At 50.6% G+C, this 23724-nt stretch overlaps 1 protein-coding gene across 2 annotated transcripts in view; it reads left to right on the top strand.

The window, feature by feature from the left end:
• The window catches only part of DLG5 (discs large MAGUK scaffold protein 5), a 127772-nt gene that overhangs the window by 85141 nt on the left and 18907 nt on the right, over positions 1-23724 (top strand). For both annotated transcript variants that reach the window (XM_047760124.1, XM_047760123.1), the window contains 16 exons: positions 2746-2930; positions 5054-5179; positions 8404-8536; positions 8977-9104; positions 9782-9957; positions 10294-10397; positions 12380-12472; positions 14086-15105; positions 15912-16035; positions 16367-16511; positions 17774-17886; positions 18523-18612; positions 18893-19043; positions 22251-22413; positions 22522-22655; positions 23321-23467. In XM_047760124.1, coding sequence (XP_047616080.1) covers positions 2746-2930; positions 5054-5179; positions 8404-8536; positions 8977-9104; positions 9782-9957; positions 10294-10397; positions 12380-12472; positions 14086-15105; positions 15912-16035; positions 16367-16511; positions 17774-17886; positions 18523-18612; positions 18893-19043; positions 22251-22413; positions 22522-22655; positions 23321-23467 — 3032 coding nt within the window. The remainder of the gene's footprint in view (positions 1-2745; positions 2931-5053; positions 5180-8403; positions 8537-8976; positions 9105-9781; positions 9958-10293; positions 10398-12379; positions 12473-14085; positions 15106-15911; positions 16036-16366; positions 16512-17773; positions 17887-18522; positions 18613-18892; positions 19044-22250; positions 22414-22521; positions 22656-23320; positions 23468-23724) is intronic.

Raw genomic sequence — 23724 nt, 5'->3', positions numbered from 1 at the left:
AGTGAGAAATAAGTGCTAAAGGTCAGGCAGCTTGGTAAGGGACAGTGTAGGCATGGATTGTTGTAGCCAGAGCCCTCTGGACCAAATGTGAGGCAAGGCTGAGGCTCAGGGGGCATTCTGAACCTCTCTGTGGATAGTGATGGCTCCTTGTGCCCAGGCAGTGCTGGGCTGTGCTTGGAGAGTGGGCTTCCTCAGCCAGGTTGCCTCTCACCTCTCCTAGCTCTCTGGGCCTTGGTTTCCTTCTCTACAAAATGGAAATGATGATAGCATCTGTATCACAGGATGCTTGTGATGATCACATGATTTAACATTGAAAACACTCTTAGAATAGTAGCTGCATAAAGCAAGAATGGGTTGAGTCTCTATTATCAGGATTTTATTATGCCCATCTGAATCTTTCTACCCTGTTAGTATTAGGGTGAACCCTAGCACATTGTTTATAGGCAAAAATGGGCCAAATCATGACTGCCTGATAAAAAAGGAATGAGACTTCTTCAAACTATCAAGGTGAAAGCCATCGTGAAAAAGAATATTTACTTTGATGAAATTTTTAAGAAGCCATAATGAAGAAAAATTTAATAAGTAAATTTAATGTGTTAGAACTTGGTAATTGTCTTGGAGAAACAATCACCTCATTTTCATATTTTGGAACCTGAGAGCTTACTTGTTGGGGAAAATATTGATACCAAATAAGGAACACAAAATGATGAAGAAAACATTAAAAATGACGGAGTCAGGCACTAAACTAAAAAGTCAAGGACAATGTGGTAACTCATGGGAAGTGAGTCTGTGATAGAACAGTGGCCACTTTAGAGAGGTTTTGAGATTGTAGAGGTTAACTGTGCTCTTTGTAGGATTGAGGAAGACCCCCAAATTCCCCGTGGTGCCAGCATCTGGTGGCATGTGTCACCCCCTCCTAGGGCTTATGCGTGCCCTCCGTCCTGGAGCCCAGTTCCTGGGCCTTCACAGGGGGCATTGGCCGCATGTCAGGTTGGCCTGTCAGCTGAGGTAGGAATCTTTTCTGGGCACTGAGCCCAGTCAGCAGGCTGGAGAGGAGGGCCCTGCCTCCACCCCAAGCCCTGCAACTTGTAGAACTGAAACCCTCAGCTCCTTGAGTTTATCTGACTTCTAGGACAAGACCACTCCCTACCTGGCCTGTAGCCTGGGCCATCCTGGCCTGAGGTGTGGGTGGAAGGATCTTGTCTCCCCAGAACCTGCAAATCCCCTGAGGATTGATCCCTCTCCTCTCCAGCAGCTGCTTCTTGGGGGGTCAGCTGAGATGGGCTTTTGGGCCAAGCTAGCTTCCTGGTTTCAGAACTGTCCTCATTCTGCTCATTTACTCTCTTCATTTACTCTCTTCTCTCCCACTGCCCTTTCCTCTCTCTACCATCTTCTCCAAAGTATCTTGTGCAAAGAAAGGGCCGTTGGGGGGCGGGGGGTTCTGTGAGGGTCTTTGCCTCTCTCTGGATGCCAAGTCAGTGCTGCTTTTTCCCCTGCTTCCCAACATCCCAAGTGGGCTTGTCCACGAGGCTTTCCTTACATGGGTTGAGGTCCAGCCTCTGGCTGTGCACTGATGAGGTCCACTGAAGGCTCATTGGCTTCAGGGGCACATAGGAACTGTCTTGGACAGTTGGTCCCTGCCACAGGGAAGTTTTGGGGCACTGCTGCCTGTCACAGAGGTCCTTCCAGGCCCAGGTTGCTTCCCAAGACAGGCCCCTCCGACGGAGCCCGTCTCATAGGAAGGCCAGTTTGGTCACGTGGGCTGGCAGTGCTTTCTCCGGCCCCTGGATGCAGGTGCATTTCTGACATCTAGCCCTCCTTGAGGAACTGAGTTTGGCAGAAGGCAGAGCAGTGTGTTAGGCAGGAAGGGCCATGGAGGTAGAGGATGATGCCAAGGGGCAAGAGGGGAAGAACCGTGGGAGGCAGAGGGCAGGGCAGAGGGGCAGCCTTGTCTTGTGTATATTTCATTTCTTCAGAAAGCCTTTCAGCTAGACTAGGAATTGCTCCTGCAGTGGACGCTCACTTGTCATTTGTCAAATTCCCCATGTTTTTTGAGGCTATAGAGGCACAGAGGGAGCTTTCTGTAAGAGTGCTTCATGAGGTTGATACGAAATTTTTATGGAGCACTTAACACTTCGGGCAGGGGTTATCTGAATATAACCTGTATGTCCTTTAGATTTCATCCTTTTAAATGATCTGAGGCACATAGGACTTCATCAGCACACATAGCGGTGTTTTCAGACTTCTGTAACTCAGTATGCTGGAGTATGAAAACCGCATTGCAGATACAGTGGGCATGGAGTATCATGACTAGTGCTGCACCCTCGCCGCAGTGGTTTTGTCATGATAGTTCTTTAGGGAGATTGGTGGGCTCTCTGTAAGATGCACGCCTGTAACGGCTAGGGCAGGGTCTGGGGGGCGTTCCACCTGGGCCTCTGAGACTATGGCGGAGAAGGGGCTGGGCTTCCGGTCCTGGCTCTGTGTGGAGCTGTGTTTGGGTAGACCCTAGTTTAGCATCACTAGGAGTCTGAGAGTGGCTGTGGGCATGTAGTCATTGGAGTGAGGTGGGGTGGGGTACAGCTGGCGTGTGTCAGGATGGGCTCTGCCTGGGATCCCTATGTCTCCCTCCATCTCCCGTGAGTCCAGCCCCAGCTTCTGCACCAGTCAGGGGTTGGCGGGGTGGGGGGCACTTCCAGGCCAGAAGGCCCAGTAACCTCTCCTCTGCTTGCCCCTAACATGCACCAGATCAAAGACACAGTGACAATGGATGCTGGGAGGGCCAACAAGGAGGCCGAAATCCTTCGAAAGCAGTGCAAGGCTCTGTGCCAGGAACTGAAGGAAGCCCTCCAGGAGGCGGATGTGGCCAAGTGCCGGCGGGACTGGGCCTTCCAGGAACGGGACAAGATCGTGGCGGAGCGGGACAGCATCCGGTAGGGGCTGGGCTGGGCTCGGGTTTTCCCATGAAGTACTGGGTCAGTGGGAGGGATAGAGTCTTTTGCCATGTGTCCAGGAAGGTGGGGGTAACCAAAGGTGATGCTCCAGCCTTGCCTCAGTGAGAATTTTAGGATTTCCCAATATGTCTCAGTTTCCCATTTCTTCTCACTCTAGATGTCCTAGCAGGTGCTATGTCCACAGTGCAGTCCCCTGTGAAGTGGCACAGGGCCAGGCTTTTTTTTTTTTTTTTTTTAGGGTTGCACCTGTGGCATATGGAAGTATCCAAGCTAGGAGTCAAATCAGAGCTACAGCTGCAGACCTATGCCTACGCCACAGCAACACAGAATCCAAGCCACTTCTGTGATCTATACCATAGCTTGAGGCAACACCAGATCCTTAACACACTAAATAAGACCAGGGATTGAACCTGCATCCTCATGGATACTAGTCAGATTCTTAACCTGCTGAGCCACAATGGGAACTCCAGCCTTTTTTCTTGGGGGGCGTCTGATGAAACTGACATTTCAGAAATGCATTTTTTCAACCATTGTTCATTGGGCTCCTATTCTGTGCCAGGATTTTAGGTCCTTGAATAAGGAGACCCTGGGAGAGAAACAGCCTCTGAGGCTCGGGCGCATGTGATGCCTACGAGGGGTGGTGCCCAGGGCAGCAGGGGAGGGAGGTGCATGAACAGTGAATTCCAGGCCTGCAGTCACTGGGGGCTGCAGGGTCGTGCAGGACACTGGGGGACAGGTAGCAGGGTCTTCCCAGAAAGCATCAAATTTGAGCTAGAACTTAAGCTTGAGTGGCATTTTTCCTGGTGGAGAAGGGGGATGGGTGTTGCAGCCTGAGGGGTCATCAGGAATAAAGAAGTGTGGTGAACTCAGGGCAGAACTGGGACTGGGTGTGGATGAATGGGGTGTACACTTGGGGAGTCCCAGGAGAAGCAGATGACAGGGCTCTTCTGAAGGGCTGGTGGTGAGGGCCTGGAAAGAGAAGCCCAGGAGTGTAGACTTGCCTTCACCTGTGGTAAAGCCAGGATGGGCTGTGGTGGTGGTGGTGGTGGTGAGAGTGAGGACTTGGTTGTTGAGTATTTCTTTTTCTTTTCTTTTTTTTTGTCTTTTTAGGACCTTACCTGCAGCATATAGAAGTTCCCAGGCTAAGGGTCGAACCAGAGCTGCAGCTGCTGGCCTACACCACAGCAATGCAGGATCTGAGCTGTGTCTGTGACCTACCCCACAGCTCATGGCAACGCCAGATCCTTAACCCACTGAGCAAGGCCAGGGATGAAACCCTCATCCTCGTGGATACTAGTCAGATTCGTTAACTGCTGAGCCACGACACGAACTCTGTTACGTACTTCTGAAAAATTCCTTGTGGAGGTTTGGAGAGACTGATGTCCACCTGGGCTGATCAGGAGATGAAAGTTCAGGACTGGGGGGATTTGGGGCCGTGAAGAAGTAGGGACCAGCCCTCAGAGTCCATCCAGGGACAGGATGCAATTCTGGAGGTAGTATAGAGCACAGACTTCCCTGTTGCCAGCTCACCTGTCCACATCTCCTCTCTGTTGACTGAGCTGATCCTGGGCCACACATCCATTAGTACAAAGATGTTAAGCCTGCATTTTGTACCTGCAGAGAGTTCAAGGCTGCAGGGATGCATGAGGCATGATTTCTGCCTGAGTAGAGATCTCAGTCAAGCTGTGGGGTAAGGGAGGCAGCTCTTGAAAAGGCTGCATGTGGGTAGTTATGAGGCATGTGGTAGGTGCTGGAGCACAGAGCCTTACCAGGTACACTGGGGCTGGGGGTGTGGTTATCAACCACAGCACATTGAAGGTGAAACTGTGGGATGAACCCCGAATGCTCAGAACTGGATGCTTGTTGCCTCCAGTTAACTGTGGAGGTGTCTGCTCTTCCAGGTCCTCAGTGTTTCCACTGTCCCTGTATGAGATTGGCCTGGTTGATCTTGGCTCTAGACTCAGAAGCATGCCTTCTCTGTATCTGGGGGTAAGGCAGGTACCCAGGGTGTTTAGGAGCATGGGCTGCAGGCTCCACTGCAGGCTGTGGCTCCTCTGTCGCCCGCCTCTTACAGTGACCTTGCCCTCTGCCCCCTCTGCCAGGACACTCTGTGACAACCTGAGGCGGGAGCGGGACCGGGCGGTGAGTGAGCTGGCTGAGGCCCTGCGCAGCCTGGACGACACTCGCAAGCAGAAGAACGATGTCAGCCGGGAGCTTAAGGAGCTCAAGTACGCTGGGGTGGGCTCCTGGGAGCACGGTGTCCCCCTCCCCTGGGCAAGGCAGCACCGTGTGCAGGCCTCACCATCTGTCCCTTCACTCTGTCTTACTCTGTCAACCTGTAAAGTGTGTCCTGGTGTTTTGCTTCCACGTTGAGAGGTAATTAGAAAGCCTTAAATCAGCACACCACCCTTTGGTGGGTGTGTGGGGGTGCGTAGGCACCGTGTGCAAAGGCACCAAAGGAAGGGTCCTTCCCAGGCAGTCTGCTGGGGACAGGCAAGCATGTATTGTTCATTCATTCATTCTCTCCCTCCTGCATTCATTCACCAGCTCAAGAAGGATTTACTGAGTGCCTGCTCTGTTTGGGCCAGACCCTGTAGGAGGCACAAGCTGATGGGGTTCCTGCCCTGTGGGGCTCACAGCACAAAGACAGACCAAAGGCAGGGCCATCAGAGAGACAAGCACGCGATCAAACAGAATGATGACAGATTGTGATACAGCATTTTTGTTGTTGTTTTTGTCTTTTTATGGCCTCACCCTTGGCATATAGAAGTTCCCAGGCTAGGCGTCAAATCAGAGCTGTAGCTGCTGGCCTATACCACAGCCACAGCAATGCTAGATCCTCATCTTCGAACTACACCACAACTCACAGCAGCACCAGATCCTTAACCCACTGAAGAAGGCCAGGGATCAAACTTGTATCCTCAGGTTCTTAACTGGCTGAGCCATGATGGAAACTCCTAGTGGTGCATCATTTTTGAAGGCAGTTATGACTACCAATCTGCAGTCTGTTCTGCCTGGGCCATGTGGGGTATCAGAAAGCTTTTCCTCAGTTACCTCATTGCTTCCAGGAGTGTCACTTAAAACGTGGTGGCCCCTAGCAGTGTGTTAAAAAAACGGAGATGAGAGATCCTGCTGTGTGGCACTGGGAGCTATATCTAGTCACTTATGATGGAGCATGATAATGTGAGAAAAAAGAATCTATAGGTGTATGTAGCTGGGTCACCTTGCTATACAGTAGAAAATTGACAGAACACTGTAAACCAGCTATAATGAAAAAAAAAATCATTATATATATATAAAAATAGAGATGAAAATTTAAAAAGAGAAATTGGTAGATTCCTAAAGCCATCACTGCAGCCCATACCCAGACTCTGTAGTTGAGAAGCAGTGGCTCTCTGTTCATTCGTGAACCTTCCTGAGCTGATAGCATGGTAAGAAGCTTGTGAGTGTGCAAGCCTTGCACACTCAAGTGATGCCTTCCAGAAGTGGGTGACAGCTTCCACTTCTTCCCTCCTAACAGAGGAAGAAGCACCTCCTAACAGAGACAAATAGCTTCATCTACCAAATAAAAACCCAGAAGTGCTTGAGCTTGAGCTTGAACACCCTAAAGAAAATCCCAGGGGTTGGAGTTCCCGTTGTGGCGTAGTGGTTAACAAATCCGACTAGGAACCATGAGGTTGCGGGTTCTATCCCTGGCCTTGCTCAGTGGGTTAAGGATCCGGTGTCGCCGTAAGCTGTGGTGTAGGTTGCAGATGCGGCTTGGATCCTGCGTTGCTGTTGCTCCGATTTGACACCTAGCCTGGGAACCTCCATATGGCGAGGGTGTGGCCCTAGAAAAGACAAAAAAAAAGAAAATCCCAGGAGTTAAGAGGCAAAGTGGCAGACTATCCAGGGACCCACCTTGGGTCTAGCAAGTGATGGAATTAAATTACGGTAAAGTCTAGAATCTCCAGAGCTTGAGCAGAAGGAAGTTTGGCACTTTATTTGAGCTGGAGTTGCCTGTAACTTCTCAGAAATGTTATGTAGTATTTGTTTGCCTGTTCAGCATGTTTGTGTATGCACCTTCTCTGTGCTGAGTTCTCTGACTGGTGGAGTGAGGTGAGGGAGTCCTTGCTGTTGCCCAGGAAGCCTCCCATCTGCAGAAACCCAGTGGGTAAGAGGTGAGGCACAGGCAGTGGGCATGAAGTGCAGGGAAGAAGACTTGGAGGAGGCTCCCTGCAGGCTGAGTTGCATTGTAGAGCCAGCTAGTGAGAGCATGGCTCAGGACAAGGTGTGCCCCTGGGAGCATGTCTACTTGTGCACGAGATGAGAGAAGTCACGAGTGTGCCAGGAACTCACGGGGCAGTGCTGATGAATTAGAAAGGTCATCCGGGCCTAGGCTTTAGGAAGAAGGATGTTATGGGAGGATGTTACAGGTTTCTGAGTCTTTTTTGTAATCCTCTTCAAAGCTAAAGCTTTTTAGTTTGATCACATCTCATTTACTGATTTTTAAAGAACTTTTAATGGAGTGTCTTATGTCCCAGAACCTTTAATGAAGTACTAGATTGCAAAGATTTTTCCTCTATACTTCCCTTCTAGAAGTTTTATAGTTTTGTTGTACATTTTAAAAACTTTATTTTTTTAAATTTTATGACTACACCCATGGCATATGGAAATTCCTGAGCCAGGGATTGAATTGAGCCATAGCTGTGACCTGCACCACAGCTGTGCAATGCCAGATCCTTTAACCCACTGTGCCAGGCTGGGGAGTGAACTTCACCTACGCAGTGACCCAATTCGCTGCTGTCAGATTCTTAACCCATTGCGCCATAGCGGGAACTCCTATAGTTTTGTTATACACTTAAATCTGTGATAAATCTTGAGTTAATGTATATATAACATATAGGGTTTAGGTTAGAAGTTGTTGTCATGATGTTCATATGCTGCAGCATCATTAGTTGAAGTCTCTCCTTCCTCTACTGAACTACTTCCATAACATTTGTACTTTGTGGGGCTATTTCTGGGTCCCCTGTTCTGTTCTGTTGATCTGTATGTCTGTCTGCCTGGCATTTCCACACAGTCTTTACTTCTGTAGCTGTTGCAGCAAGTCTTGAAATTAGAGTGATTCTTTCCATTTTATTCTTCATTTTCAAAGTCGATTTAGCTATTCCAATTTCCTTTGCCTTTCCATGTACATTTTAGAATAGTCTTGTCTCTACCTACAGAAAATCTTATTGGCATTTCTATAGGAATTGCATTAAACCCTTGGGGCAAATTTCTTAGTCTTAAAACAAACAAAAATACTGCGAAAACCCACTTGAGGCCCAAGAATCCTTGACCTGACCTTGGATTTATTACGAAGCTAGTATGAAGTATGAGGGGGCAGGGAGTGGTCCACCTTGTTGCCAAGTGTGACTTGGGTGGGATGTTTTGCCTCCCAGAGGGTTGTTGCCATGGCTCTCTCTGTTTGCAGGGAGCAGATGGAATCCCAGTTGGAAAAGGAGGCCCGGTTCCGGCAGCTGATGGCCCACAGCTCCCATGACTCAGCCATTGACACAGACTCCATGGAGTGGGAAACAGAAGTTGTGGAGTTTGAAAGGGATACGGTAAACTGCCCTCATCTTTTCCTCCCACCTCTCTTCAACATAAAGACTTTGGAGGAGGGAAGGAGAGCATGGACCTCTTGGAGTGCCCCCACGTTTCAAGGCTGCTGGCTTGAAGGTCAGCTCTTCCTCCCAGGGTGCAGATGCTTCCTTTTCCTGCACTTGTCCAAGCTGAGTAGTAGCAGATTGCACTCTTGTGTCATGGTGGAGGATGCTGGCAGTTCATAGAAGGCCAGAGGGCAGCGCTGGCAGGGTTGAGTGTCTGCAGCAGTGGAAAGGGATGGATTGCAGCTGCTCAGAGGCTTCATCCTGGGGACTAAGTACCCTGTCAGGGTGAAGGGACAGTTCCCGCACTGGTGTGAGTGATTTGAGGGTGCAAGAGCCAAATGTTTCTTATCACTGCTATAACATGACCTGTTGCTGCTGCTGCTCTTTTGAAACAGGAGGATATTGACTTGAAGGCACTTGGGTTTGACATGGCAGAAGGTGTGAATGAGCCTTGTTTGCCAGGGGACTGTGGCATATTTGTCACTAAAGTGGACAAAGGAAGCATAGCTGACGGCCGATTACGGTAAGTGTAGACAGGACCTCAGGCTCTGGAGGGAAGGTGGCAGTTTCCCACTGACCTTAATGCAGAGGACCTGAAGGTCCAGGTGGTAGTTAAATAAATGCATCCCAGAGTCTGGGGGACTCAGAGGGGTCTCAGGCTTGCAGGCTCAACTGCTAACGAGTTCTTAAAGGATGCTGTAACTCGAAATTGTCTCTGAGTCTGAGCTTTCTCCCATCACCAGGTGCTGCCTTTTGTTTCTCTGTGTAATAATGGGCTCAGGTGGTATGTATGAGCGCCTAGACCATGCACGACCTACTCATTCAATGAAATAGTAATGATAATAATTAGCACCTACAAAGCACCTGTTATTTGCTAAATTTAAAGCTTTATATAGTTCATTTATTAGTCTTTACAGTCCTTTGAGGTGGGTGCCATTATTGCCTCCATTTTACAGATGAGGGCACTGAGGCCCAGAGGGGCTGTGGCCCATAGCTAGTCAGGGAGAGGGGTAGGATTTGAATCCAGGCTCCAGCATCTGTGAGGTTAACCACTCCATTCTTCTGGAAGAGAAATTCTTCCTGAACATGTTTGTGGGGTGCCTGCTTTCTGGCGTTCAGCTCCCTGAATGCGAGCAGCAGGGGCTGGCCCCCTGGCTCCAGGGCCTCTGCAGGCAGTGACCTGGCTGTGCCCCTGCTCAGGGTCAATGACTGGCTGCTGAGAATCAACGATGTGGACCTCATCAACAAGGACAAGAAGCAGGCCATCAAGGCGCTCCTCAACGGGGAGGGGGCCATCAACATGGTTGTGCGTCGGAGGAAGTCCCTGGGCGGGAAGGTGGTCACACCGCTGCACATCAACCTGAGTGGGCAGAAAGGTAGGGGCCTTTGGTGGTGAGCAGAGCACCCACTGCTTATGCAGAAAGGATGTGTGTGTTGTCAGGCACAGCTGAGGTGTTGATGTGGTTTCAGTGCAGCCCGTGTGCTTTCCTCCATGGGGGCCACCTAGGTCTTGGGTCATCTTGCTGGTCTTTGATTGTTTGATTCGCTGAGTCCCGGGGTGGTCTGACCTCAGCAGGGTGCTGGGATGGACAGGTTGTGGTCTCCAACGTTCCTTTTATAAGTTTTTCTCACAAGTGCAAGAGGAAACCACCAGGGGGCCTCAGGCCGCGGGCCCCAGGCAGAGCTTAACTGAGGACCTCCGTGGTTTGCAGACAGCGGCATCAGTTTGGAGAATGGAGTGTATGCTGCTGCCGTGGTGCCTGGGAGCCCGGCTGCCAGAGAGGGGTCCCTCGCTGTGGGAGACAGGATTGTGGCCGTAAGTCTGGGCAACTCTTCCTCCAGTTCTAGACTCTCCGTCTCCTCATTCTAACCCCGATGGCAACTACTTTTAACTATTTATTGTTTTCTCCCATAAATGTTCAAAACTTCTATCTCCCACTTTTTTTCTTTTTAAACTTAGAAGTGATCATAATATACCCTGCTTCTGCTGACCTTGCTTTTTATTTTTAACAGTGTGTCCTGAGGTTCTGCCATATTCACATCTTTAGATTCATCTGGGTCATTTCAATAACTGCATGTTCCTTAACGGCTTTTGATCCCATCCCCTGATGGACAGTCAGGGCATTTTGCCTTCATGATAGTGCTACATGGCCATTGCCATGTCCTTCCACAGGAGGGTGCCAGAGAGTAGAGTCTTGGGTGGGGGGTTATTGATGAATGAGGGTGCAAGCATTTCTTTCTTTCTTTCTTTGTCTATCTGTCTTTATTTCTCTTTCTTTCTTTGTCTGTCTGTCTGTCTGTCTTCCTTCCTTCCTTCTTAATGGCACCAGTGACATATGGAAATTCCCAGGCTAAGGATTGAATCTGAGCCACAGCTGTGGCAATGCTGTCTCCTTTCACCCACTGTGCCAGGCCAGGGATTGAACCTAAGCCTCTGCGGTGACCCGAATCACTACAGTTGGATTCTTAACCCTCTGCACCATGGTGGGAAATCCCACAAGCATTTTTTTCAAAAGCTATTGATTTTGAAATAATTACAGAAATACTTATAATTTAGTTATAGTAGTAAATAATAATAACAAAGTTGCAAAGATAGTATAGTGAGGTCCTATGTACCCATCACCTGATTTCCTCTAATGGTTACAAAGATGTTAACAACCATAACTATGATGTTAAAATCAGGTAGACATTGGTACAGTGTATGCATATCACTCTGTCATTTTATTTCATTTTAAGTAGAAAAAAAAAGACGCGGAGCTGTCTCCCACCACAAAGATCTCCCTCCCGTTGCCCATTTCTAGTAATACCCACAATCCTGCATATCCCCCCCTCGCCCCATCATAACCCCTGGCAGCTAATTTGTTCTCCAGGTCTATAATTCTGTCATCTGGAGGATGTTGTACAGGTAGAAGCTAGTGTGTCTGTTTGGGATGGCCTTTTACACTGGCCATTGTGCTGTGAGCACCATCAACGTGGGTGGGTATACGGAAGGTGTGGTCCTTCTTGGAGCTGGGTAGTACTCCATGGAATGGACGCACCCCAGTGTAGGTGGTCACCTATTGCACATACACCTTTTAAAAGGATTGGAGGTGTTCCTACTGTGGCGCGGTAGGTTAAGGATCTGACTGCGGCAGCTTGGGTCACTGCGGAGGTACAGGTTTGATCCCTGCCCGTTGCAGTGGGTTGATGGATCTGATGTTGCAGTGCAGCTGTGGCGTGGGTAGCAGCTGTGGCTTGGATTCAGTCCCTGGCCTGGGAACTTCTATATCCTGTGAGCGTGGCCATTAAGGAGAGGATTGGAACATGTCTAGGAGGGATGTGAATGGAGATGCAAATATGAAGGGTTTGAGTGACTTCGTGAGCAGTGACAATACTTCATGTCATGCTTGATTCAGGACTCCAGCTTGGCCTCCCACACTGTGATCTGGTTTCTAGTCTCTTCCTGCCTTGGGGAGCGTATGTGTCTACCTTATGTCTTGTGTGAAGGAGTTCTGAGCCCTGGTCCGGCATCACACGCTGGAAGCAGCAAGGCTGGAATGTCCCCACCGGGTACCCATGGTATTTTGGTCGCAAACAGACAAGCCCCTTCGCTGGAGTGGTTTTAAGGCTGTGTATCTCATTTGCCTCAGAAGTTGTTTAGCTGGACTTTGAGGGCCTTACCAGAAAGGGGCTTTCTCTCCTTTGCCAAGTTCAGATGTGGGCACCTGATAGAACCGGGTCCCCTGCCCACCGTGGGTCAGCAGCTGGGCAGAACCCCTCTACTGGTGGCGGACCTGATGGGCTCTCTGTTGGCCCTAGATCAATGGCATTGCACTGGACAACAAGTCTCTGAATGAGTGTGAGTCTCTGCTGCGGAGCTGCCAGGACTCGCTGACCCTCTCCCTCCTGAAGGTAAGGCCCCGCCCTGCACGGGCTCTGTTCTTGCCAGTGGTGGGGTGGACAGGGCTACTTCTCCACTTCACTGGGGTCCTTGCAAAGGTCTTGATTTGCAGGTGCAGGGTATGCATGAACCCTGACTAGATCCTGGTTAAAAAAAAAAGTAAAAAGTAGCTATGAAGGACATTTTGGTGAAAATAGGATACACTTGGATCTAGACTAGATACTTGATTGATCTTAGGGAATTATTACTTTTCCTGATTATAATGATGGTGCTTGAGTTACATATGAGAGGGGCCTTATTTGGGAGAAATTGCATGCTAAAGCTGTTAAAGGTGAAATGTCATAATATTTGTAACATTTTCAAATGTTCTGCAGTATAGATACAGACAATTTGACAAAATATTGTTGAATCTAAATGGGTTTAAGGGCATTCATTGTACTTTTCTATCAACTTTTATACAAAAGTTGGATAAATAGGCTTATCCACTTCATGAAGAGGGGTTTTAAAAATTATTTTATTTTTTTTGCTTTTGAGACCCGCACCTGCTTGCAACATGTGGAAATTCCTGGGATAGGGGTCAAATCAGAGCTGCAGCTGCTAGCCTACACCACAGCCACAGCAGCGCAGATCAGAGCCACATCTGTGAACGACGCCATAGCTCACTGCAACGCCAGATTCTTAACCCACTGAACAAGGCCAGGGATTGAATCTGCATCCTTATGGATACTAGTCTGGTTCTTAATCTGCTGAGCCACAGTGGGAACTCCTAAAATTATCTTAAAGTTAATAGACTTCTAGGGGAGCGGTTTTAGGTTTATGGAAAATTTGAGTTAGTAGAGAGTACTCATATTTGCTGATTCCACTATTATGAACATCCTGTTAGCGGGTACATTAGTTGCTATTGATGAGCCAGTATTAATACATTAGTATTAACTAAAGTCTGTAGTTGACATGAGGATTCACTCTTGGTGTTGTGTCTTCCATGAGTTTAGACAAATGTGTAATGATATGTATGTACAATTATAGCATCATACAGAATAGTTTCACTGCCCTAAAAATTCTTTGGGCTTCACCTGTTTGTCCCTTCCTCCTCCAACACTGATCTGTTTACTATCTCCATAGTTTTGCCCTTTTCAGAATGTTATATAGCTGGACTTAGTCTGTAGCCTTTTCAGATTGGCTTCTTTCACTTAGTCCTGTGCATTTAAGGTTCCTGCATGTCTTTTAATGGCTCGATAGGTTGTTTCTTTTTTTATCTCTGAGTAATATTCCATTGTCTGTATGTACTACAAGATACCTGTTTTAATAAGGAATTTTTTACATTTACATTTAATAATTAAAGAAATAGGACACAATGCAGATGATTTCAGAAAATGCTCAGAGTCAAGGGAAATTTGTGTCTCTCCTATGGGTTCGCAGTGGCCAGACTGTGAGCAAGCCTCACCTGTTGGCCAGGTGTGCATGCCTATGTGTGCACGCCTGCATGTCTGTCCATCTGTCTGACTCTGTGGTGGGTGTGGCCTGTTTCTGACCTTTGCTCTTTCTCTGGGGACGTTGTTTCGGTGGCAGCTCCAAACCCTGCAGTCTCACACACACTCTTTCTCACTCTGCAATCTCTGCTTAGGTGTTCCCTCAGAGCACCTCATGGAGTGGCCAGAACATCTTTGAAAACATCAAAGACTCTGATAAGTTGTTGAGCTTCCGAGCACATGGCCTGGAGGTCCAAGCTCAGAATAAGCGGAACTTGATGCAGCACAACAACTCCACGCAGACAGATATCTTCTACCCCGACAGGCTGGAGGACAGGAAGGAGTTGGGCCCCCCAGGAGGCAGCAGCTCCTTCCTGCATAAGCCGTTCCCTGGGGGACCCTTCCCTGTCTCCCCTCAGGCCTGTCCCAGCGCCTCCGAGCGTAGCCTTAGCTCCTTCCGCTCAGATGCCTCTGGGGAGCGTGGCTATGGGCCGGTGGACATACGCAACAGGCGGCCGCTGCTGCCCTTCGAAACCGAGGTGGGCTCCTGTGGGGCGGCAGAGTCCGCCCTGGACAAGGCAGAGTCTGAGAACACCAACAGCGGCGGGACCTGGCCCAAGGCTGTGCTCAGCTCCTCGGCAGGGCCTGAGAAGCTCTCTGTTTACAAGAAGCCAAAGCAAAGAAAGTCTATCTTTGACCCTAACACTTTCAAACGCCCCCAGACGCCCCCCAAAATAGACTACCTGCTCCCAGGCCCTGGGCCTGCCCATTCCCCCCAGCCCTCCAAGAGGGTAGGACCTCTGACTCCCCCCAAACCACCCAGAAGGGGTGACTCCATGAAGTTCCAGCATAGGCTGGAAACCAGTTCCGAGTCAGAGGCCACTCTGGTGGGAAGCTCCCCATCCACCAGCCCCCCGAGCGCCGCGCCACCCGACGTGGACCCTGGGGAGCCCATGCACGCCTCACCTCCCCGCAAGGCTAGAGTCCGCATTGCTTCCAGCTATTACCCTGAAGGGGATGGGGACTCCTCCTACCTGCCAGCCAAGAAGTCCTGTGACGAGGACCTCACCTCCCAGAAGTTGGACGAGCTGGGGCAGAAACGCCGCCGGCCAAAATCTGCTCCCAGCTTTCGGCCCAAGCTTGCTCCAGTAGTGATTCCTGCTCAGTTCCTGGAGGTAGAGCTCAGCCCTAGGGGTGGGTCAGGGTGTGGTAGAGGCATGGTGGGGTATTGGCCGTGAGAGTGCTGGGGGGCCTGAGCCACCGGTACCAGCTCTGGCTCCTTTGCCTTTGCTCTCAGCAACTCCCTGGGGAAGAGGAGGGGGGCAGATGGATGCCAGCAGAAAGCAGCCTCCCTTAAGGATTGAAAGTAGTGTGAGATGTGCTTGGTGGTGGGAATATCACACCAAAAGAGTTATGCTTTCTTGGGCATGGTGTTTGATTTGCTTATTCAACAAGAAGCTTTTGAACTTGTACAATAAAGCTAAGTGGCAAGGACCTACTTTAAAGGGTTTAGGGAGACAAGACAGAGCTTGTGAATCTGCCAGTGGGCAGCAGGACAGGCTGGCTTGTTTTTGTGGGTGCCATGGTCATTTCCAGAAGGAAGAGACTGCTGTGAGCAGGAGAATATATCCGTGCTATTCTTGGCAGACATAGAGCTTCACACAGCTGGACAAGTTATGGAGTGTTGTTATATACGTGTGCCCGACGCACCCATCTTCCACCTTCTACACACAAGATCTGTTTCTTTGAAAGAACAGAATTTTTTTCTTTGTGGTTTTCTTCCAGAGGATATTTGAAGGCAGTTCTTCTTTTCCAAATATGTAAGGCAATGTGAGTGAGTGAATGAATGAGTTACAGTCTCTCCCAAATGTCACTTCATGTGTCCAAGTGGGAGGAACTAGGTTGTAAGGAATGGAATCACTTGCAAACCCCAATATATTTCCCTGTTTCCAGCCACTGCCTCTTGCCTTTGGTTCTGCAGGAGCAGAAGCGCGTTTCAGCCAGTGGAGAACTCTCCCCAGATCTCCAGGAGTGGTCCCCTTACTCACCAGGGCATTCCAGCCGGCACAGCAACCCCCCCTTCTACCCCGGCAGGCCGTCTGTGGGTGAGTTGGCAGAGCAGGGCCAGGGATGATGGTCAACATGGGCTCACAGGGCCGCCCAGTCCCAGGGAGAGCGGCAACAGTCATTTGAGGGAAGTGCTGTGTCCTCAACCCTGGGGTCCGAAGATCTAGCAATTGCTGACCTGTCTGGGGTGTTCAGTCTTAAATCAATGACTGTTCTTAGCTTTTTAGAGCACCTTATCCTTGTAGCAGCCTGGGAAACAGCGTTAAAGAAGGTTTTCCCGCTTTGCAGATGGAGAAAGACTGGAAGCTTGCATAGATCTGGGGCTGGCTGGGTGCTTTGGGGCCATTGTCTCACCCGGCCCATTTCTAGGCACCGTTCCCCGGAGTATGACCCCAAGTACCACTGTGAGCTCCATCCTGAGGAACCCCATCTACACTGTGCGCAGCCACAGGGTCGGCCCTTGCAACTCTCCACCCGTCCCCAGAGAGGTTGGCCCCCAGGGCTTGCATCCCAGGTATGTGAGGCTACCTATAACCTCCCTGTACCCTAGTCATTCAAACCTACCTACACCTAAAGCCCAGCATAAAGGGGCTCCCCTGCCTCGCTGGGAAGGGGATAGGTAGAAAAGCATCGGGACCCAGGGAAAGTTGAAGGTTGCTTTGTTCATTTACCAATGTGGAGCTTGAAAAGGTGTTTATAGGAAGATGGTAGTAATGGCAACTGACACCCAAGTGCTCACATGCCAGGCATTGTGCTCAGACCTTGATGAGCATCTTCTCACTGGATTGCCATAGCAACCTTACTGTTATTGTCTCTGGTCTACAGATGAGGAACTAAGCCTTAAAACATGTGATTGAGTTAGCTTGAGGTCACTCATTCATTCAATTATTTGAGAAGTTTTGATTGAGCACCTACTATATGCCATGGGCTGCTATAGTTCTGGGGGATACAGTGGAAGACTAAATAAACTTCTTCTCAAGTGGCATTTGTGTTCAAGTATAAGGGCGGGGGGGAGAACAGAGTGATACAGATAGTGCTGAGTGGCCGTGAAACTCCTAGACTGTCAACAAGTTAGGCTGTGGCTTGGAAGAGGATGGTAAATTAGACTGGGTGGTGGGGAGGGGCCCGTGCTAGGGAATGATGCCATGACCAGAAAGCTGAGAAGAGGCCAGTTGAATGGGACTTGGGGAGGAGCCTCCAGGAAGGGTAATTGTAGATTCTGCAGCCAAGGTGTCTAAGGATGTGGTGGGCTCAAGGGACAGAGTAGGGGAGCTTGGCAAAGGAATGATGAGTCGTAGGCACAAACCCTGTAGGATCTGTGGCCATAATGCGAGTTTGGATTTTACTCTGAGTACAGTGAAGATCACTGGAAGGGGCTTCTAAACAGGAAAGGGATGTAGTCTCATGACACATGGTTGGGCCTGATGCAGGCCAGCCTCATGTGGGCGATGCCTGGGCTGTCTGCCCTCCTGTGGTTGGGGCACCCCCCAGGTCCTCTATGCCCACCAGCTCTCCCTGTGCACCAGGATTCAGAGCTTCTGTCTCCCCTGCAGGAAGTGCTTTCTCCCATTGAGCCTGATCCTGGCCCAGGGCTGAAGTACATGCCACCCCTGCTGCTTGCGGGGCCCTCTGAGTGTGACTGTGGGAAGTCGCTCTCCTCAGCTGACTGGGAGTGGCTTCGGGGCCTCCCTGAGCTGGCTGAGGGCCTCAGCCCCGTCCCTTGTGTCCTGTCCTGGTCTTCCTCCTGAGCCCTTCACCTGTCTGCTTCTCTCACAGTGTCCAGCACCAGGGACGCCTGAGCCTGGACCTGAGCCACAGGGCCTGCAGTGACTGCTCTGAGATGAGAGCCTCCCATGGGTCCAACTCTCTGCCCTCCAGTGCCCGCCTTGGTAACTGCGCTACCAGAGCCTTCTCTCTGGGCAGCAGAGTTTCTTCATCTCCACTTGCCTCCTCTTGCCCAGACCTCCTGGTGGCCCACCCACACAGCTCCTCTCCCCTCCTGGGGCTGAGATTGGCTCCACGCTGCACAGAGTCCTTTCCTGTGGCCTTTCTGCAGCTTCCCTCAGTGGTCATGTAGCTATTCTGTTGACCCTGTGACCAAGGAGCCTTGCTTCCTGACCCTGAGGTCATTTTGAGGTCATTCGTGTTGCCGTTCATTGATGGAAAACACACCTCAGTTACTTCATGAAGAGACCCTGGTGGAGCTGCTTCTGGTGCTGTGGAGAGAAAGTTGGCAGTAGCCTCTGTCACTTGAGTTACGGTCTCTGGTCTCTGTTCGGAGCTGAAAGTGAGACTGTGACCCTGTTCTGCAGCAGCCTAGCCCTGCAGTTTATTCAGATACTGGGGGTCAAGCACCTAGTTTTCTTGACTGTTGCACATAGAGGCCCCCTAGGGGATGAATGGCAGGGCCCGCCTTGCATTCTGTCATAATTATGTATGTTTCCTGACCACTAGAGTGGTGGTGAAGGAGTGAGGGGTACTCTTTGATCGCAGGCCTAAAATTTTGTCCCCTTATGGAACCTTAGGGTCTTCAAGCAACTTGCAGTTCAAGGCAGAACGCATTAAAATCCCATCCACGCCAAGATACCCACGGTCTGTCGTGGGTTCTGACAGAGGTGAGAAGTTCTCAGTGTTCCCTCCTCACCGCGGGTGCCCCATGTCCTCGGGGTGGGGTGCCTGGGCACAGCTCACACCTCTCTCTGCATCTGAGTCATCAGTGAACACTGGTGGGGCCCAGCCTCCAGCCTGGTAACAGGGGGGATTGAGAGGCTCATGGAGCCTGGAACCTGTACTCATGGCCAGGTGCTGGGGGCTGTGTCTGGGCTGCATCTTCCCCTTGGCCTGGGATGCAGAGTGGAGGTGGCGGCCCACTGCTCACCCCAGCCCTCTCGGCAGGCTCGCTGCCACACTCGGAATGCAGCACTCCCCCGCAGTCTCCCCTGAACATCGACGGCCTGTCCTCTTGTAGCCAGTCCCAGACCTCAGCCTCCACGTTGCCTAGGATTGCTGTCAACCTCGCGGCCCCCGGGGAGCGGAGGAAGGACAGGTGAGCGGGGCCTGACATCTGCGCTACAGGCACAGCAGAGGCCGGTGTGCTCTTGCAGCGGGCCAGTGCTCGGTGGAGGGAAGTGGCAGGAGTTGGGGTGTCTCCACTGACCTGAGCTCAAGCAAGGCTGCTCTAGTTGGAGTCCCCTCGCATTCCCTGGTGTCCCTCCTCCTCCTCCTTTTTGAGGAGGTCCTGTGAGCACATGATGCAGGAGGAGGGGTGCATGAGGATAGCCAAGGGAGGAGCAGGGTGAGCCCTTCCCCCTGAGTACCCCCAGGAGGAGGGGAGCTCCAGCACGTGACAGAGGGACAACCTGACAGTGACCTTAGTGGAGTGGTGCCCTTCGCTACTTCCCAGGCCTATGTTAAAGCATTTTCCATGTAGTAAGTTGTAAAATCTGCACATACTCCTGAGACCATCATCATCGGACCCACTTTATAGATGAGGAAACTCAAGCCAGAAAGTTGGAGTGGTCTGTCTGTGGTCACAAGGTTAGTGACTGGCCTACCTTAATTAGAATCAAGACTCACTTTTTTTTTTTTTTGGTCTTTTTAGGGCTGTACCAGTGGCATATGGAGGTTCCCAGGCTAGGGGTCAAATTGGAGTTGTAGCCGCTGGCCTATGCCACAGCCACAGCAACTCAGAATCTGAGCCATGTCTGCAAGCTACACCACAGCTCATGGCAATGTCGGATCCTTAACCCACTGAGCGAGGCCAGGGATTGAACCTGTGTCCTCATGGATACCAGTCAGACTCGTTTCTGCTGAGCCATGATGGGAACTCCAGGACTCACTTTTAACCTTTGCTTTTTTTGTTCTAGAATATAGCTTCATTGCTTATCCCTTCCCCACACCCCCAGGCTTTCCATTGTGAAAAGAAATACACATTAAAAAAAAATATGTGAAGCATACATGTACAGTGTAGCCATTTATTGGTTCATTTTGAAGTGCAGGTCAGTCTCAGCTGCCAGTCCAGACCTGCTTCCTCTAAGGGCCCGTCCTTCCCTGTATATAAACTCTGCTCACTCCTCATCCACCTCTTGTTCCTCAAAGTGCGATTTACCAGGCCATTTATATTTAAAGTTCTATCTAGGTCCTAGTGGGAGGTCTGAGTAAACATGAACTTAGCTTTATTTAATCACTGAAAAGGAGTAGAGCTACTCTCCTCCATCCAAATCCAAAAAGCAGTAGGCTCTTGTAGCTGTGAGCCACAGAAGGGACAATGCTGGGTGGGCCTGTCATTAAGAAAATCTCATTTGACTTGACAATCTGAACCTGTAAGTAGCAAGTATTAACTGGATACCTGACCACCAAGGTGCCCGGGCCCCGAGGGGAGTCAGGTGCAGTTCACATGGACGTGTTCATGACAGCCTCCCCTGCTTCATGTAGACAGGTGCACGAACCTGCAGTGAGTGGGGTTGGGGTTGGGGGTGTGGTTTTACTGAACCCCAGCTCAGGTCATTGAGAGAACAAGATCTTCTCCCTAGTGAAGAGGGTTCCTTAGAAGCAGAAGGGGCCTTATCACATGTGGCTAGGCATCCCTGTTGCTTCGTCTACAGCACAGAGATCTGGGGTAGGTGTGTGAGTGTGTGTGTGTTTGCATGAGTGATTCCTGCTTCACAGTGCTTAGGGTCTGATGAGGGACATAAAGTTTAACATGTTTGATGGGATCCTTACTAAAAACAGGCCTGCTTTTCCTGAGTCTAAAGTATACTATTGGAGTTCCTGCTGTGGTGCAACAGGATCAGCGGCTTCTCTGGAGCACTGGGACTCAGGTTCAGTCCCTGGCCCAGCCCAGTGTGTTAAGGATCCATCGTTGCCGCAGCTGTGGCACAGCTGTAGGTCACAACTGTGGCTTAGCTCTATCTCTGGCCCAGGAACTCTGTATGCTGTGAGGCAGCCAAAAAAACAAAAAAAAAAAAAAAGAAAAAAAGTGCACTGTCATTATAGAAAATTGGGAAAACTAGGCAAATAGAAAGAAAAAAGTCACATGATTGCATCAACTAGAGATTCAATTGCTGTTATTTTTAACCTTTTGAGATGTGTGCATGAGTACTATATGTACACAGTTTAAATGCATGTTTTATTATTTGTATCATTTCACATACATAAATACTTCATTCTTAAGCTCTTTGTAACATTAAGTATACTTTGTCTTTTCCAAAGCAGCCTTATTGTTTTGAGAATACTCTTGTGCATAGTATAAAAAGTTTAAATCATTCAGGAGACTAAAAAATAAAGACTACCTCCAAAAGGGCTCCCCTCTGCTCTGCTGCCTGCCCTTCTCCACGTGGGTCTGTGCCCACTCGTGTGTTCTGGAGGAGGTGGCTTTCTAGTTGGCACACCCCTGGCCTTTGGCTGTAGTTTTATCCAGAGGAGGAGTTCGGGGCAGTGGGAGGCATGGTCCTGGCAGCTCGGCGTCACTTGGCTGTCTTTCTGTCTGTTATGTTCCAGGTGTGTGTGGCTGTCTTCCTCCTCCGATCACCCCTCTTCTTTCTAATCTTTTGCACCTTCCAGATGTCTCCACCACCACAGATCCCTCCTGAGATTGCCTGTTGCTGCCAGGCCCAGGTCCTCCTCCCTGAGGAGTCTGAGGTTGGCCCAACAGGAGGTCCCCGCCCCAACCCCCTCTGCCCCTCGTTTCTGCGGTGTGCTGGGCGGCTCCCTGGGGCCAGTGAGTGCATGGTGCGGCCGTGCTCCGAGCCTCCCTGTTCCCTTTTTAATGCCTCGGGTTTGCAGCAGCTTAATTTCATGATCAGTTCGTATCTCTCAGTGTACTGGTAAATATAAAAACTGGTATTTTATATTGTCCCTCGGGTGAATGTCACCCCAGAAAGCATTTCTTTACCTCCAGGGGCATCTTGAGACCCCATTGGAGGTTTGTAAATTGTACTTTGTGAGGCCGCTCCTCTCCTGTTATGGAAATCTGCGTGCCTTTTCCCCGTTTATATCAGTGTTTATAGTTCACACAGACCATTCTTGGTGTCTTTGGGATTGGGTGCTCCTGTGTCCATCGGGGGTGGGTCGAGTCTGCATTGCATGAGGTTGTGTGTCATCATCGTACAAAAGTGGGCTTCATTATGTTCCATTCAGCTGTGTCATAGGAGTGTGTCCACTCCCTGGCCCTTTCTGCATAGCAATTGCATGCTTGACATCAGATTGTCCCTAGACTTTCCTTTGAGTCCAAAATTGTTGGCTCTCTTCGAAGGCCCTACGTGGAGGAGCCACGCCATGTGAAGCTGCAGAAGGGCTCAGAGCCGCTGGGCATCTCCATTGTGAGTGGGGAGAAAGGTGGCGTCTACGTCTCCAAGGTGACTGGGGGGAGCATCGCTCACCAGGCCGGCCTTGAGTATGGGGACCAATTACTTGAGGTAAGCGGGAGCTGCCCTTCCCTCCCTCCTCTCCTCCCTTCCTAGGTCCCCAAGGACCTCCTCCATGCCTCCTCCCCCATCACTGAGCCTGCTCTGGATGTTTCCTAGTTCAATGGCATAAACCTGCGGAGCGCCACCGAGCAGCAGGCCCGGCTCATCATCGGGCAGCAGTGTGACACCATCACCATCCTGGCCCAGTACAACCCACACATGCACCAGCTCAGTAGCCACTCCCGGTCCAGGTGAGGCCCTGGGCCTGCAGGAGGAAATATGGGTGTGGCAGTGTGTGGCTTACTGCAGGGAGATCCACATGCCAGCTGGGGATTCTGCTTATGTAGGAGGAGACTTGACAAGCCCTGGGTTTTGGAGAAAGGGCATATAGAGGGAGGAGTTCCCTCCTGAAATAGGGTGTAGAAAGAGGTGGCTGATTCCCCTGTGCAGGGGAAACCATGGGCACAGGAGCCGAGGTCCCGAGCAGGGTTCCCAAACAGAGTGGTTCAGCCCCCAGCCAGGAGCAGGCATTGGACACCTACCCGTAATCTGTCTCTGGGCTGTAGGCTGCAGGGCAGATGAGGGGAGGGGGAAGACATGCCCATGCCATGCAGCACCTGTGAATGGCAGGGCCGAGAGGCATAAGCAGGAAAAGGGACCAGTGAATTTATGTGTCCCCAGGCTGACCCCTTTGCAGAGGATCCCTGAGTTGAGGACAGAGAGGAGGAGAGGACAAGCAGATCCTCCAGGTGGACAACCTGAGTCCAGGCTCCTGAGGCCTCTGCTCTTCTTAGGGCTCAGAGCTGTGTGACCCGATCCTTGTTCACATCCTACACCTGGTCACCACCAGAGAGGGCATGGCCCCGGGTGGCTGGGGGAGAGGAGGCTCCTTATTCTTCCCATCCTCTGTCCCCAGCTCCCACCTGGACCCTGTCAGTACCCACTCCACTCTCCAGGGCAGTGGTGCCACCACCCCAGAGCATCCCTCTGTCATCGACCCACTGATGGAGCAGGACGAGGGCCCTGGCACACCCCCGGCCAAGCAGAGCACCACCAGCTCCAGGTCAGCAAATGTATGCTACGAGCCTTACACCTGTGCACCTGGGCCTGGTGCGGTGGGCGGGTCACTGTGGCCCAAGCACATCCTCAGAGAGACGTGGGTCCCCCCATAGCCAGTGCCGCTCTGTGCTGGAGACAGTACACTGGGTTGTCAGGATTTGGGGTGGGGAGCATGCCAGTCCTTTTTTCCTCTCTCCCTCCTGCCTTTTCTTTCTTTTCTCACTGAATCATTCTTAGCGCTGCCTGTTTCCTTTCTCCTGT

The sequence above is a fragment of the Phacochoerus africanus genome, chromosome 15 (assembly GCF_016906955.1).
Source record: "Phacochoerus africanus isolate WHEZ1 chromosome 15, ROS_Pafr_v1, whole genome shotgun sequence".
Lineage (NCBI taxonomy): Eukaryota > Metazoa > Chordata > Mammalia > Artiodactyla > Suidae > Phacochoerus > Phacochoerus africanus.
This window is presented reverse-complemented; position numbering and strand designations above follow the sequence as displayed.